General features: G+C 38.8%; 1 protein-coding gene across 7 annotated transcripts in view; it reads left to right on the plus strand.

Annotated features, from left to right (window-relative positions):
- The window catches only part of Kcnt2 (potassium sodium-activated channel subfamily T member 2), a 267206-nt gene that overhangs the window by 173535 nt on the left and 75937 nt on the right, over nucleotides 1-17734 (plus strand). For all 7 annotated transcript variants that reach the window (XR_016536895.1, XM_090341474.1, XM_090341480.1 and 4 more), the window contains exon 14: nucleotides 6297-6405. Coding sequence is in view for 6 of the 7 variants with exons in the window: in XM_090341474.1 (XP_090197600.1) it covers nucleotides 6297-6405 (109 nt within the window). In the remaining variant the exon portion in view is untranslated. The remainder of the gene's footprint in view (nucleotides 1-6296; nucleotides 6406-17734) is intronic.

Genomic DNA, 17734 nt, shown 5'->3' on the forward strand with positions numbered 1-17734 from the left:
AGTCCCAGTTGACCTGCAGGTATCTGGTGAATATGGCTCCCACTCGAGTGAAAATGACGCCATGTGCTCCATGCTACAACCATTCCACAAGCACAACAAGTTGGAGCTAGCTCACTGAGATAACTTCTTGATGACATAGCCATCATGCCTCCAGGGAGGGCATCCCCCCAGGGACAGAGGGACCCCCAGAGCCCGGCAAGACCATGCTGGAGTGAAGCCCACTTCGGCAGGTGGAACGTGACTTCTTTGTCTATTCTTTACATGGTCTCTGTTCAACGTTTGCTGTAGCCACGGCGAGAGTGGAAGCTGCAATGTACTTTTTCCAGTCTAGGTGAAGTGTGTGTACCTACACTCCAAGCTGTTTGCTAAGGACTGTCTTAAACCTTTGTTTATCTTATGGATTTTGTTGCTCTCCATTTTGAATCCAAGGAACCTTGGGTTGTCTAAAATAGCAAGTCTGGGAGGGAAGGGAGTGCAGTGCTTTGATTTGATTCGTGCCATAGCTCAGGCCTATAGTCTGGCTGAAAAAAATCTTAGTAGGAGGAAAGGGCTTTGATGAAGACTTGGAAAGAAGTGTCAGCTTCTGCTACTTAGCTTCAGTTCTTTTTTTTTTTCCCCAGCTCTGCAGGTGTCCAGATTTCTAGACCCTTGAATAGATTTCTGATTGCAAGCAAGCCAGGGCCTGCTGATGTAAAATGATTCTGTATTTGCTAAAGTGATCAATTCTTACCTCTTTCTATTGATTATACTTGCTTGTCAGAAGTCGCACATAATCACATTTACTTCTCTTGTCTTCTTACTATTGACTTCCAGGCATTTTAGTATGACTCCTGGAAACAAAGCACATAGGTAAAAGATTATCTGAAATTTCCACTTTCTAATCCCATCCTCCCTATCTACACTTATTTCCCTCAGAAAAGTAGGACTATGGGATGGAAAGTTTTAGTCTCATAATCTTCCATATACATATCCACTTGTGAGCCAGCATTTCTCCATGTGGTTATTTCTTCCCTCTTGTAATTACCCATGAGAAATTTTTGCACATAGGACTGAAAAAGTGCACGGAAAGGGTACATTTTGGTAAATGGCCTTTCTCCAATCCTGACTTGTTATGAACGTCATTTTTGTAGACTTCAGAGTATGTCCTATTTATTTTAGGGCTTTTGAAAAGCCATTAAATTCACTGGGCTGGGCTGATGCAGTGCTGTCCAGAAGGACTGCTTAAGGACAGTGGAAACATCTAACCAAATCCAATATTGTAGCCATAAACCACAGTGGTGGCTAGATTGATGGAGGGACGGAGCTTCTTTTTGTCTGCAATTTTAATTTATTAAGTAGCTTCACATGGCTAGTGGGGCAGTATCATTTTTGGAGGGCCGTGGGTGGAAGGCCGGGTGCTAGAAAACATGAAGATGCATTAAGAAGTTCCTGTGTGTGCTTCGGTGAGATGCTGGGTTTGAGTCACTGTTCCTGATCTTTTAGCATCATTTCCAAATTTAAAAAAAAAACTGTTGAAAATTGGAAGTATATGTGTATCCTTGTTGGTAGAAAAATATGAACTTGACTTGATGTAAATTCTTTGGAGGCAAGATCCTGCCCAGAGCTACTATGGAAGAATTTAATCTTTTATTTATTTATTTTTCAACTTAGTATAAAGATTCACATATCACAGTGAGAAATAATAGTGCTTTTAAGATCAGATTGTTCCCTAGATGTATTTTATGGACAGGGCAAAATGGAAACCCTTTGTAATACTAATGAGTGCTAATAAAGATGGGTAAATAAATTATTGTAAAATCTGGTATTTGATCCTCAGGAACTGTGTCTGAGGACTGAACTTTTAAAGAGATTTCCAGGGAGGGGATGTTGATGGTGTATTATTAATAAGCTCTGACTGTCATAGAATGAACATTTTCACGATTTTTGTTGGTTTATAGTCCACGAGGACTATGGAGTTATGTTTATATCTCCAACACCATGTCAATGACCTTGGGTACCCGAATATTGAGTCATTGCTCTTGTACTGTTTAGATCTAATATCCACATATCAAGGATACCATGTGCCTTTTGTTCCTTTGGCCTTGACTTATCTCACTCAACAAGATTTGCTCTAGTTTCATCTACTTCCCAGCGAATGCCATTATGATTTTACCTTGTCTGTTGGCTATGTAGAATTCCATTGCACATATATACCACATTTTTTGTATCCATTCATCTGTAGTAGGGCATCTGGGTTGGTTCTGTCATAACCCTGTATATGATGCCATTACTTTTCTCATTTTTTAGTTTTTTTCTTCTACCCGTGGGGATTTAATATACTTTAAATTTATTTTTATCTACAAGTGGATGTAGAAAAGGGTTATAATTTGTCATGCTCGTTAATACCTACAGCGAGTACCTCTTGGTGAGAGTCATCCCTTCTTTCCCTCATTCCTCCTACCACCACTACCACCCCACCCCTCATCCATCACATCAGGTTTTCTGTTTCTTTTCTCACATATGTGCATTAAGTATTAATGTTTATTCATCCACCATTTCCACTCCCATTCATCCACTGCCTTCCCTTTCACAAGGCTTTCGGTTGTCCACTGTTCACGCTCTTAAACTACCTGCTAATTGTTCATAGGGTTGACCACATGTAGAGCACTGCAGGCCCGTGGGCCCGTGGGTCACATGTATGAGGTGGTGCACCTGGGTGTTCACCTCGGAGACTGCATTTTAGGTCTAAGGTACATCTTCTTCTTTTATTGGGGGAGGGTGGGGCTTGAACTCTGGGCCTGGGTGCTGTCCCTGAGCTCTTCAGTTCAAGGCTGCCGCCCTACCCCTTGAGCCACAGCACCACTTCTGGTTTTTAAGTGGTTAATTGGAGATAAGAGTCTCATGGTCTTCAGTGCCCAGGCTGGCTTTGTACCACAATCCTCAGATCTCAGCCTCCTGAGTAGCTGGAATACAGGCGTGAGCCACTGCACCCAGCAAGGTGCACCTTGGTGGAGAATGCATTTTATTAATAGGAAGTGACTTTTGTCCCTATAAAGCGTTGGCTCAAGTTTTACCATGTAAGTAAGGAGACAAGTCCTGCCTGTTTCCACGATCCATTTGCTGGCTACAGTCTTCTTTGGACACCCTTTCATCAAGAGCCAATATTTGTTTTTGTCAGAGAGATGAATTTTTTTGTAGACAACAGATGGTAAGGTCTTGTCTTTTGATCCAGCTTGCCTTTTAATTGGGGAACTAGTTTAATGATACTGAGTGTTAAAATTAAAAGATATCTAGCAGTTCATGCCATTTAAGTTTTATTAGGTTCTTTCCCATTTTCTTCCCTTTTTTCATATTTATGTGTTCATACTTTTTAAGTGTGAAGGTTATCTTTGACAATCTTCTGTAGTGTTGGATTAGTGATGATAAATTATTTTAACTTTTGTTTGTTGTAAAATATGGCTATGTTTCCCATCTGACTCCAGCTAGACTTTTTCAAATGAAGTCTAGTGATTTTTACTTTTATTTAACAAGGAATTTCATTTAAAAAATGCTTCTGTTGATATATTATCTTCTTTTTCCAGCACTTCTTTTAATATATTGGAATGTAATTCAAATTAAATAGAACTATTGACACATCTAAATTTAATTAATATAACATCTGAATTATAGCATGAAGAACAATGAAAATCAAAATAATGAGACGTCTTTGTTAATACACAAAGGATCAAATATGAATACCCAAAAGAATTCAGTTAAAGGGAGAATATACACCCCAAACTGCAAAAAATAGAAGCTGATATTGATAATAAATACTAACCACTCTATCTTAAACTTTTCCTGGTGAGTCACATGCCATAATGAACAAAATAAAGAAATGTTTGAATCTGTACAGCACTTGTGGCCCTAAATAATTCAGAACATGATTATGTGATATAGTGAAAAGATTATTTTAAATTCATCTGGAAATTTAAGTGCCTTTTGATGGAAGGGCCAGTGAATCCTAGAAAATTTTTACTTAATGAAGAATAAAAGACATGTACATAGAAAAATAGCTACCTGAAGTAGATTTGTCCTTTCTTCCTGTCTAGTTTGTGCTGATATTATTAGTATAGTTTTTTTTAATTACCCGTATTCAATGCACAGGTGTGATAAAGAAGCAAGAAACTTGAGGAGATGGGGGAGGCTGAGACCATTGGGGGAGAATGGTGGGTGGGGTGACATTGATCAAAAGGCATTGTAGGGACCGGGAGTTTGGCATAGTGGGAGAGTGATTCCCTAGCATGCACGAAGACCCGGGTTCAATTCCTTGGTACCACGTACTTAGAAAAAGCCAGAAGTGGTGCTGAGGCTCAAGTGGCAGAGTTCTAGCCTTGAGAAAAAAATCCAAGGACAGTGCTCAGACCCTGAGCTCAAGCCCAGGACTGGCAAAAAAAAAAAAAGGCATTGTAGTCATAAGTTGAATTGAAATACTTTTGTACAACTACATAAAGGTAATAAAGGAACTACAAAGTTCTCCAGTATGGTATAATTCTCCCCTAAACTATCCACTTTCAAATTCACAGACATAGCTCCAGAAAAAAAAATGAAGGGAGCCAATATTTTCCTTTTAGCTATTGAAGGAAATTTTAACAGGACTCTTACAAAGATCACACATCTACATTCATTCGTATCCTCCATGTAAGAACCATATTCTGTGCATTACTGAAAGAGAAAGTTAATAATTACATGTGTTATTATATATGTGGTAATCAGCCTTCCAAACGTGCTGTTACAAAGATCTGCCTTATGTTGTGCTATAATACATGTACATATTTTTTCTCAGATTGTATGTTCCAATTTTGGGGCTGAAACTTATGAGTCCCCTGTGGAATCCTAGCACAGGAGTCTCAAGTAAGAGCATTCTGCTTAGCAGCTTTGTTGCATTATGTTCACACAAGAGGCACACACATTCAACAATTATTTTGAGAAATATTGAAATGCTGGTTTTAATGTACTGCTCTTTTAAAATTCAGTACACTTTGCTTGCTTGCTTTTCCTGCAAATTTTTAGATGCTATAGCTATATATTTTTAAATTTTCTTTAAAGATCATATTATATGTTGACAAGCAGATGTGTATGTACATGCATGTGTAGGAGAGAGAAGAAAGAGAGAGTGTGAAGAATAATTATCAGGAGATCCTAATGCTATCCATTTTCATTTATTTTATCTAAGCATAATTTCTTCCATGAAATGTGAGTGAGAAAATTAAAACAATAAAGCACTTAAACAAAGAAAAAAATCACAATGGGGTCTTTCATATGCTAAATATTATTCAAAATATGACTAAGGTCAAAAATTATACAGAGCATTTGCTAACCCACTTCCCAAGTAACGTTTTTGTATTTCAGAATCTTAAATTATGTGTTTTTTAAAATTGTTTTCTAGCTCACTCTCACTGGCAACTCCAATCTTTCATTGCTTACTGTAGCTAAAACTGCTATTTTCTACCTAAGATAATGTGTTTTTCTTAGAATTTTAACAGTACCTTTATTTCTAATACCAGACATAACTGCCCATTGGGGAAGGAGGTTTTCATTCCTGCTTTCAAAATAAACAAGTCTATTCACTTCTCTTTAACTGATATCTGTGGAGGATCTAGTGCTGGCAGCTGGATTTCTGTTTCCCATAGGACAATTCTCCTTGGGGGCGGTGGCTCTGGCCCCTACAAGGATAGCCTGCTCCCCTAACAGCCAGCACCTTCACATGTTCTATTGCCTTCATATACCTGCATTTTAGTCACCATTTATCATCTTTCCTGGCTGATCCTCATCATACTTTGCATCCATGAATCTCAGTCCTTCCAATGTATTTTGGCATTCGTTTTGTCGATTAATGTCACAGTTTTTTTTCATAAGTTGAATTCTCTTATCTCTAGACTAGGTTAATATGGTCTAACCCAGCTTTTAATAATTATGAAGGCCAAGGTTACATGGCTACGCTTTTAGAAAGTCAATACCATTGGATTTCCTACCTTAGAATGGTCTGGACTAAAGAAAGCTTTACACTTTCATGGTGGAGGGGAGGCAGAGGAAAATTCAGTACTTAATCAAATATCCCCATGTTAACGGGAGGCGGGAGAAGGGAGAACTGGAGAAGACCCTCATCCCCCCTACCCCCAACCTAGTTCCTTAGCAGCAGTCTCTTATTGCTAATGTAAAACCATTTCTAAATCAAGTGTGCTTATATGGAGACTTCTGTAACTCATCATTGTGTAATTGTCCAGTCTCATCCTTCCTCATGGTCAACCATTCTAATTGGCTCATTTTATTTCAAACAGATCACGTTGTTTGTGAAGAAGAATTTAAATACGCCATGTTAGCTTTAAACTGTGTATGTCCAGCCACATCTACTCTTATTACACTACTGGTTCATACCTCGAGAGGGCAGTAAGTATTTTTTTCCTTTGAGATAACTTCTTTTAAATTATATAGCCATAAGTACAATTATGTAATATGTACTTATTTTCATTGGTATGTTATCTTCCACCGATGTGTACTGTGTTTTGAAGGGAGTCTAGTGGACAAAATTAACAGTCATTTGATGTCCTGTGTCAGTAATCTTTGAGATAGCTTGTTGCATGATAAATTCTATGCATCATTTCTTCAGTTTAGAGTTATATCATGGTTTTTTTTATTCACAGTTAATATTCCATATGCACATATCATTTTAAAAATAGGATACTAACCATTACTAGTATAAGACCATAAAAATAAGTATTTTCCTAAGGTAGATTTTTATCTTAAAGCTTTGTGATGTGATTAAGCTCAATTTTTAGTTCTGTGATTTTTTTCAAAGCATGCATTTCAAAATAGTTGGGACAAAGAAATATTACCAGAACCATCTTTTATTTGTATTTATTTTAATGAATTTTATAACATGCAGATTAAAAAATTTGGATGACTAAGGAAATACCAGGGAGTGAACTTACTGCTCTTACTTAAAGAGACACATATTTTACCACATTTCATATTTTTCTCAAATTGCTAACTTGATACCACAGACAAAATGTTGAATTTCTAAGTACATATGGATGACTGTGAAAACGTGTTTAGGATCAAATAAATTCTGAAAGTTAATTGAGAGAATTATTAAATGAGCTGGCAATTCAAATCCTGGATGAGCAAAGTTCTTTCTTGGGATTTATATAAAGTAGAATAAATTGCTGATATTAAACCAATAGATGCCTAGTGGTATTTTGAAGTAGATGATAACCTCTACTTGTGTTTTTGCTCAGTAGCCATGGTAAGGATTTCTCAGCAGTGAGTTTCTCCAGTTCTTAATGGGGATATTTTGATTCTGTACATTCACAAAAGTTCAATCTGTTAATAGGGACAGAGAAACAAGAGTATGAATGAGACTTTCTAAAAAATAATACCCAGAACTGTGATGCAATTAAACTAAGTAGTACAAATTCATCGAGACAGCAGTTGACAGAATGAGAGCTCATCACATGTGCTCATCATTTTTCCATACATCTTTGTAATTTGATCAGTTAACTTTCATGCCAAACACCTAGTCCAATTCACTGTTGGATATTCAACTAATACCCCAAGGTCCACTGATTATATCTAATGCAGTACAGACCACAGACTCAACTTGATCTACCTACACAACCCCTGGTAAATATCAATCATTGAGGTAGAACATTGCCAGATTTAAAAAAAAAAAACTTGTACCTGAGATATGTTGAAAAGGAAATTTTCTCTCAAAAGATTAACTTGAAAAATCATTTCACAACTAGGTCACCATACATTTTGTAGTCCACCATTACTTTCTTTGTTAAAGAGTTTGAGATTAAGTCATACACCATCCACTTTACCCAGCAAGATGCACATTACCACTTTGTAATTGCCGAACACCATGAAGAAATCTAGACACGTTACAATCACACTGCCTTATTCATTTCAACCCTGGGCAGTCACAAAACTCCATCTCTTCTTATAGGTTTTCCTACTCAGTACATTTTCAATCCATGGAATCACAAAATGACACGTTTGGTTTGCTCTGGTATCTCTGGCTTGAGACACACGTCTGAAGCTTATCGATGCTTTGTACTACATTCATTTCCGCAGCTGGTTACTGGCCCATGGTGGGATATATCCCATTTCATTTTCCACCATCACTGCTGGATATCCAGGTTGCTTTTCACATGGAGAATGCAGGCATTAGTGTTTGTGTCAAAGTTAATGCATGGATGTATGCTTTGGTGTTGTTGCGTGTGCATAGCTAAGACAGAAGATGTGGATCATATCACCACTCTGTTCATCCTTTCTTTAGTGACGTAGAGCATTGTGTAGATAGGCTGCACTATTGAATTTTTAACTGCAGTGTATTGGGCTCCCAATCGCAGCAGCCATATGGATTTTTTTTTGTGATACCCACCCTGTGCGTGTGTGGTGATACCTCATCTTGTCGTGATATGCAGAGCACTACTTTATCCATCTATTGGTACACAAAGAAGATAAAATTCTGTGTCATCGTTGAATGAAAGCATACTCAGATCCTTTGCCTGTTTTCATCTTCGATTAGTAAGTTATAAGAGGTACATATTCGGGACACATATACCTTCTCAGAGATAAACCATCAGTTGAATACAAATAACCATCCAAACAGGAGATCATTTAATTTAACATTCTAACCTACTTCATTAAATGTTATTTGACAAAATTGTTTGTGTGTGTATGCCAGTCTAGGTACTTAATTGAGGGCCAGGACACTGGCTCTGAGCTCTTTTGCTCAAGGTTAGCACTCTACCACTTGAGCTACATCTCCACTTCCAGCTTCTCAATGGTTAATTTGAGATAAGAGTCTCATAAACCTGTCTGCCTAGAATGGCTTTGGATTGATATCTTCACATTTTACCCACTAAGTAGCTAGGCTTGATTACTGTTGTGATGGAACTGTTGTGTGTCTCTGAGCAATTCACCTCAAACCTAGCACTCTACCATGTTAGCGCTCTACCACACTAAACCACAGCACCACTTCCTGGAGTATTTTTTTTAATCGAAGCATTTCTGTTATGCATTAATTGAGTAGTCAAGATTCCCTAATGAAAAGAATGTTTGTACTTTTACCTTTGAGCATCAGTAGAAATTTAAAAAGCTCCGATATATTGATTTAATAATAAGAGAACAAAGTAAGAAACTGAATTAAGTATTATAATGGGAAATAGCACTGACAAGTCTGGGTGTTTTTATATGCAAGTATTAGAAGACTGCTAATTAAAAACAAAGCAATGAAATAGTATTAAAACTCTCTCTCTTAAAAGTAGTAAGATTATTTTACCATTCCACACTACAATAAATGATTATGTATGAGAATTGATTTTCCCAGGCCATGTGTCCCTTATTATTGATACAATATGTAAAAATAGATAGGCTATAAAGTCAACAAATCTAGCAATGAACCATTTTTAAGATGCATTTTGATGCAGTAGCAGCAGTCCTTGGATAGCCAAATGTCACCTCTTCAAGTGACAGAGCTACCTTGGTGTCACAGTAATCATGGACTTCTCGATTCCATTCTAGCATTGTATAGCTACATCCCTGTCCAGGGACCTTCTTCCTTCTCCTGCTGGGCCTCGCCTGTCTGCATGTGGACAGACAGACTCATGACAAAGACACACACCGAGGCTGCCTTGTCAATGCTTGTCTAAGGGGAGCCAGCCATGTAATAGACATGTAGATGCTTTTCCAATCCTTAGCTCATACTCTAGGATGGCTTTCCAGGCCTGTTCTCCTCTGCTCATCCATGTTCTTTCCCTAGGCATTTCTAGTACTAGGTGGGTTCCAAACACTAGTGATCTTACACATGAGTATTTCTGCTGTTGGCTGGGAGTTCATCCTAGTCTTTCAAGCCTCCCTATCCCCTCCTCATCACTGAGCTCTCCTTGCATTTTATTGCTCAGTGCTTGTGGTGTTGGCAATTCTTTTTTTTTTGCCAGTCCTGGGCTTGGGCTCAGGGCCTGAGCACTGTCCTTGGACTTTCTCAAGGCTAGAGCTCTACCACTTGAGCCTCAGCACCACTTCCGGCTTTTTTCTATGTATGTGGTACCAAGGAATCGAACCCGGGTCTTCGTGCATGCTAGGCAAGCACTTTAACCACTAGGCCAAACTCCCGGCCCCTGGTGTTGGCAATTCTTATTGATAAGCATATTAGTTTCCTTTTTTTTAAGGTAAGGATAAGCTTATTCTTTAGATAAAATTACTGTAATGCCTTGAATATAGATTCTGGGACAATGAAATTCCAAACCACCTGGTCGGTTCAATGGACTCAGTGACATTTTACTCTTACCAAAATTGTCAAACTTTGGCAATTCATATTTGTTCATTCTTTCTTTAACACATCCCCTCCTCCATTTTCTCCTGTCCTTTATTGTTCCGTGCTGATGACCGAACCCAGGGAAATTGTATGGCTAGCCCAATACTCTATCATTGGGCTGTTTCTTTAGCCATTTTCTATTTGTTTTAATGAAATTATTATTGTTATTATCATTACACAAAAGATGTGACTTTTTGGTGTAAGGATTAGTCATTGGGAAAGAACTATATACATGGTTTGACAGAAAGGTAAAGGAGTTTACAGTGGGTATGCCTGTGCTCTGACGAGAACAGCCCTGGTGCTGGAAATTGCTGGCACTCTGGAATCCTGTGAAGAGCTGGTTATGGAACCCACCCAGGAGAAAATGGCAGTCCTGATGACTTGAGACCTATGGCCTCTCAGAACTTTTTCTGTGGTGCTAATAAAACTAGTATCTTCTCATTTTTCATAATGCCATGTTTATATCAATATGCCTGCTCTCTGTCCCCCTCTCTCTTTCTCCATCTGTCTCCCTTTCCCCCTATTTTTTGTAAGCTGGTACCATAGCTTAAACTCAAGGCCTCCCACTCTTACTCAACTAATTGCTCGAAGTAGGCTCTACCACACCTTAAGTCCAACATTTTGCTGGCTAATCTAAGATACAAACTTCTGCATTTTTCTGCCTGGGCTGACCTTGAACTAAGATCCTCTGAACTCAGCTTCCTAAGTACTTAGTTTTACAGGAGTGAACCACCCATGCCTGGCATACATTGTTTTTCTAAATGACATGTAAAGCACAGTACCAGATTTTGTAGGAAGTTTATGTTGTTGGAAAGATGTCAGCCAGCATTCTAGATCACTTATTGTGTGTTCTCATAATCAGAATGGTTCTCTCCACTCCCTCTATCTCTCTAAATGGAATACAAATAAAGGTTATTCAAATAATTCAAGTTAGAGTATTTGCTGTGAGGATGATGGGAATTATTCATATTCTAGAAATGTTCAGAAGGTGCTATCAAGATTTGTAGATCTATTGCATGTAGGATGGGACAGACAGAGAGGGGGATAGGAAGAGTAGACTTCAATTGGACTGAACAACCCAAACTGCTGCCCTGGAGAGCATAAGGAAGATCTTTACTTGGCACAAATTACGTTTGAGATAGATACTTTATTAGAATGTTCACCTTTTGATGGGTATATGAGGTAGAGTTAAGTATGCACTGAAGATGTGATCAAGTGTGGGTCTGATTGTCACCAACATGTGGGTAATTTCTGCAGTCAGCATCTGGGGAAGTCAGTCGATGGAAACCTCCCTGAGGTTTCGATGATGCTGCCATCACAGAAGGTTCAGTTCTGCTGTGTGTTGTATGACTATGTGTCAGTCAGATACTCAGCATCAAAATCAGTCTTGCAATTTGCTGTCAGGTTGGACAGGTTGGGGAAAGCAGGAGAAATGTAAGACCTTATGTGTGATATGTGACAAAGTGAAAGAAACCTCCCTCACATATCTTATCTGTCTCAGTTAGACTATTCAGGGCCTATGCCAAAATGTAGCAATTATCATCATGGCACAGGAATTAATGCTAGCTACTTTATTTGGACACTTCTTGGAGTGATGCTATTCACGAGCATATAGATGTAAATGGCCTCTGAAGTAGTAAAAATCATAGTATGTCTCTTCCTCATGGCTACACTTGGGAGTCACTGTTTTAGATTTTACAGAAAATAGAATGAAGTATATTTTGAAGAAGATGTGTGAGATACCTAAAATGTTGGACCTTTACATTTTCCAGTGGCCAAACATTCAGGCCCAGGAATTATAAGGAAGAGTGCCAAATTGAGTTAAAGGAGGGTTGAAAATCATTAATTTCCTTGAAAGATATCCATGCTTTTTAACATATATGTGGAAGCTAGAGGCTTGAACCTGTAATGCTACCTACTCAGGAGGATGAGATCTGAAGATCTCAGTTGAAAGCAGCCTGAGCAAGAAAGTCATGTGACTTAACTCTAATTAACAACTAAAAAGCTGGATGGAGCTGTGGCTCAAATGGTGGAGTGCTAGCCTAGAGTAAAAAAGCTCAGGGACAGTGTCCAGGCCCTGAGTTCAAGCTCCAAGGTCAGTATGCATACCTGCACACATATGCCTACACACACACACACACACACACACACACGCACGTGCACATAGGTTATGTGGAGGAAATGAATTATAAGAGTTATATGAATTATTTAAGAGTTATATGAGATGAACATTACTGGAAAATGTAGAAGAATAAATGCAGATTTTTAAAAAGTTGCTAGTAGATTTGGATGACAACACAGTCTTACAAAAGTATGTTGAAATGATGTCATTTTACTTTACATTACCAAGACAAGAACACTGGGAATGCTAATGGGTTAGCATTTGATATGGATGCATATTTTATATACTTTAAATGAATTAAAATATGTCTGGATAGGACTGAGGGAGATGTGGGGGAGAAGGATGGAAGGGTTCACATTGATCAGTAGGCATTGTTCACATAAATTGGCATGTAAATTGAAAATTCTTTGTACAACAAGTTAGAGACAATTTAAAAGCTTTAACTTGAGGGAACCAATACTATGTTCCATGAGAAAACACTGAAAATAAGTAGATGTAAGTAGCATTTATATTCTAGCAGGATCTATTTTAAAAAGTTATAATTTTGTAAATATAGTCTTTGGGAGTAATTATTTCATGAGAAACCCTTCATTAATTTACTGAGCAAAAAATATTATTTTCCTCCTCAATGGGATCAAATAGCAGATTTGGATATTTCTGTAATGTCCCTTTTATAAAAAAGAAAATTAACTTAGAAGTACTAATTATCAAGTTTTGAAGAATCTTTTCAAAATATTTAGTATATTACAAATGGAAGGAGCAAAATCAGAATACTCAGTTCATCGTTTTTCTACTTAATTTTCTAAGTTTTAGCAGACTTAACAAAAGGCAAAATATTTAAAATTATAGAGAAGTGATTTGTTCCAATTTTTGTTATAAGCATTAAAATCTAAATGAATTTTAGGATTTCACAAATAATTATTTCACCAGATATTGCATAACACTTTGCAAAATCTGCAACGCACAGTAGAAAATGATTATGTCAAATGCCATGGAGCTAATTTGTGTGTGGTATGTAAATTGTGGTTCTGTGATATTATACAATTGCCAAATTTGTGTTCTATGACTGAATTAACAGTTTTGGATGGATGTTGACACTCTTCCTCAAAAACAAAATTGCATACTTAAAGAAAGTTGAGAAATATTAGCTTAAGATTTATTTCTTTATTGGTCTTTTCTTTTTTTTTTTACCAGTCCTAGGGCTTGAACTTGGGGTCCTTGGGTTTTCTCAAGGCTAGTACTCTACCACCTGAGCCATAGACCAGTGCCAGCTTTTCTGTGTATGTGGTACTGAAGAATCTAACCCAGAGCTTTGTGTATGCTAAGCAAGCACTCTATCACTAGGCCAAGCTCCAGGCCCCAAGATTTATTTAAAAAAAAACACACACACTTTTATTATCTTTAAATAGCTTTTAGACCTATGGAACAGTTCCAAAAAATAGTCAAGAAATTTGCTTACATACCTTCTCCCTGTGCCTTGTTTAATATTTTTATGTCTTCTTTGATTATAGTGCAATTACCATGTGAGGACTTAATACTGGTACATAACTATCTACCAAGTTACAAAATTATTAATTTTTGCCAGTACTTGGGCTTGAACTCAGAACCTGGGCACTGACCTTGGGCTTTCTCAAGCTTAGCACTGCACCACTTCTGGTCTTTTCTGTGTATGTGACAGTGAGGAATTGAACCCAGGGCTTTGTGCACGATAGGCAAGCACTCTACCACTAGGACAAACTCCCAGGCCACAAAATTATTTTAACTTCAGTTTTTGTAACAGTTTGCAAAATAACTATTATTTTAAAAATGGAGGAAACAATCAGAACACATGGTTCATAGATTTTTTCCCTTAGTTTTCAAAGTTTTATTGTAGTTCTAACAAGTAAAATGATTTGCCCACTTTCTAGAAAGTATTTTATCTTTTTGGATTCACCTTTTTAGTTTTTAAAACTACCTTAAGATGTTGTACGAGGGGCAGTCTCAAATCCACGAATCACTTTCTGAGAACTCTACTCATCCCTATCCTGCGTTTTCTAACTCGGAGCCCTTGCCAATGCCCTAGCATATATTATATTTGTTTTCCCTTTAGCTTCTTTCAGCCATGTGGCCATTTCTGAGATGTGATTGTGTCCATATAAACTTGGATGTTTTACACCCTGCATAATACATCAATACAAAGGTATGAATGTATGTATTTCCACTATGGCTGTTAAAAGGGTTGGAAAAAGTTAATTTTCATGAGCTGAGAAGTGATGGCACCTCCTTAGGAATGAACACGCCTCTTGGTTAGGTCTTGCGCATTAAATATCATTCTTCACTAAAATGAGCCAGTGTTCCCTCCAGCTTGGGTTGATATGATGACTAATGCACAAAATATACCAATGCGATCCTGAAAAAACATTCTGGGAACAGGCAGTAAGATAAAATACTGAGAACTTGTCTAATGACCTCAAAACCAGCTGAAAGCGCTGCTAATGTTTAAAAAGGAACGATTTGACCCATCAGTAATGGTAAACTAGAAGTAACAATATGAACTGATGAAATAAAATACAGAGGCCAGATAATGTTTTCTTACTGAAGATTTCCTATCAGTAAGCCAGGCGCCTGAGTCCATCTACTGGTGGAAGAAAGGCAGATATCAGGGCCATTGTGCATCCAGGCCATCCTGCGCAAGTCACCAAGACTCCTGCTCCGTCCATTAGCTAGACTTGGTAGTAAATTGGTTGGCAGAATACAGTCCCAGGATGGGCCTGAGCCATACTGTAAGACCTCATCTAAAAGGTAACAAAGCAAAAGGTGCTAGGTATGTGGCTCAAGAGGTAGAGCACCTACCTAGCAAGCACAAAGAAAAAATGAGAGAGAGAGAGACAGACAGACAGAAGACAGACATTAAGCCGTTAAGCCATTAGGCAAGCATCATGGATAGTAAACTGTGATTCCTTATATGCACACTTATAAATATGAGTGAAAACTTAAGGAGAGACGTAATTGCCTGATCTCGAGTCCACTCCCCAAGGTCTTTAACAACCGTGAAGTTGAGCCCGGTGAATGCCACCTTTGGCAAGGGATTGAGGGAAACACCATCCAGAAGACACTGTGACTCACTGCAACACTAGGAACCCAGCACCCAGGCTTTGCTTCCCTGCCAACATTTTCCAGTCACCTGTGACCCCATTGTAAGGGGTCCCACAAAATGACTGAGTGGCATTCTCTTTGAAGTGTGATAGGAGAGAATGCAAGGAAAGACAAGCTCTACATTTTCATTTGTAGGCATTTTACTCCACTTGGTTTCACAAAGTTTTAAATATTTTGGCTAGTATTTTTTGTGGTTGTTTTTGTTATTTTTGCTGGAAGACTTCACTCAGCAGAAAGCAAACACATATTTGATTAAAACCAAGACCAAGCAAAAGGAAGACAAAGCGCAAACGAGGCATCACTCCAGGGCTTTTGGCCACATGACATCTCCAGTGTTTCTTTGGGGCAAAGAAACAAAACAAAACAAAAATCAGCCATGAGTCCACCATTATCATTTATACCTCAATTACTACTAAGTCTGTACATTTAAACACTGTGATGAGACCAAGATAAAACCTAACTTCATGCTTTGTCACCAGAAAAAGAAAAAGAATAGAACAAAGACCATGCAAAACCCCTAGGGAGAGAAGCAGTGGACAAGGACAACAGAAGGAAGACAGCATGGCCCTTCAATCCTCAGTGCCTCCTCAAGAGCCCCCAGAATCAGCTGCCATGTGTGTGCAAGGGAAAATTTCCTCAAAAGTCGTAGCGATTCTAATGACCATCCTGACTACCAGAATGGAAAAGGAAAAAGTAGCAGCCTATGCCCGAACGTGCTATCTTTTGTCCCCTTGGAAGTTTCACACTGGGGACAAGGTGACAGGGGACTGCGTCTTGTCATTCTGCAAATCCAGCCCAATCCCCTTCCTCCTGTGGATGGATGAGTCGAGGAGAAGATGCACCTTGACTTCTCCTTAGAGTGAATGGAGACATGTGCAGATTAATTTTAATATGCTCAGTCACTTTCTATCAGCTGATTTTCAGAAGACAATTTTCATATAAGTTTGTAAAATCGGAACTTTTATTTCTTGGAATATATATGTTTCCTTTTGTGTCAGTGTCTCTCATACTATTAGAAACACACACACACACATTATTTTTATATTTTGATCATTCGTGGGGTTTGAACTCAAGGCATGGGCTCTGTTCCTGAGCTTTTTGTGTGCAAGGTTAGCATCAACTACTTGGGTCACAGCTCTACTTCCATCTTTGTGTGTGGGGGGGGTATGGTGTATGGTATGGGTGTACATGTGTGTATGTGTTTGTGTGCGTATGGCATATGATGTGCGTGCGTGTGTGTGTGTGTGTGTGTGTGTGTGTGTGTGTGTGTGTGTGTGTGTTTATTTGGAGATCAGTGTCCCAGGAATTTTCCTGTCTAGACTGGTTTCAAACTGTGATCCTCACATCCCAGCCTCCTAAATAACTAGAATTACAAGCATGGGCCACCCGTGCCTGACTAAATTACATCTTTATTCTTCCTAAGTAGTTGTAGAAAAGAGTTGCCATATAAGATATTATTTTCTAAGTCCCATGTACCTTGTTGATGTCACCCTCATTCTCCCTCATCTTGGCCAACCTAATTCCTGCCCTCAATTGTCCTAGTTTTCTGGGACTAGCTCATTGTCCAGAGTTGTCCTCCTGGAACTTCTTCCCCGAGGGCCACCTCTGGTTGCTGTAACATTATTGACCTCAGGACCTTCCAGGCAGCGAGTGTGTGTGTGTGGGGGGGGTGGCTTTATCAGAGTAGAACTGTGGGTGTGCTTCCATGCTTCCCTTTCGAGTGGTGATATGTATGTTGGAGATGGAGTGGTGGATCCATTGCTGTACATAAATAGATGATACATAGTTGATACACAGGTGAAAGGCAGATAGACAGATATCTTTTCTGTGCCAAACGTGTGTGTGTATGTGCGTGAGTGTGAGTGTATTTGGTGAGAGTTTGTCTTATCTTGCTTCATGTATCTCGCAGGCCTCTGCTTAGGGAGTTGTATGGATGTGGGACTGACTTTCTGTGGCCAGGCCTCTGAACTACAAGGAAAGGGGGTTCCTCTCCCTGCAGTCTGCCCCCTTTCCTTGCTCTCTGCCCGGGGCCTCTCTCCCTAATGCCTCTGGAATTTGTGCAGCAGTTCACTCTGGACCTTCTGGGTGAGACCAGCTCAGTCTCACCCTACCGCTCTGCTCAGTGCTCCATGGACTGG

Source organism: Megascapheus bottae, chromosome 10 (genome assembly GCF_031878675.1).
Source record: "Megascapheus bottae isolate mThoBot1 chromosome 10, mThoBot2.hap1, whole genome shotgun sequence".
NCBI lineage: Eukaryota > Metazoa > Chordata > Mammalia > Rodentia > Geomyidae > Megascapheus > Megascapheus bottae.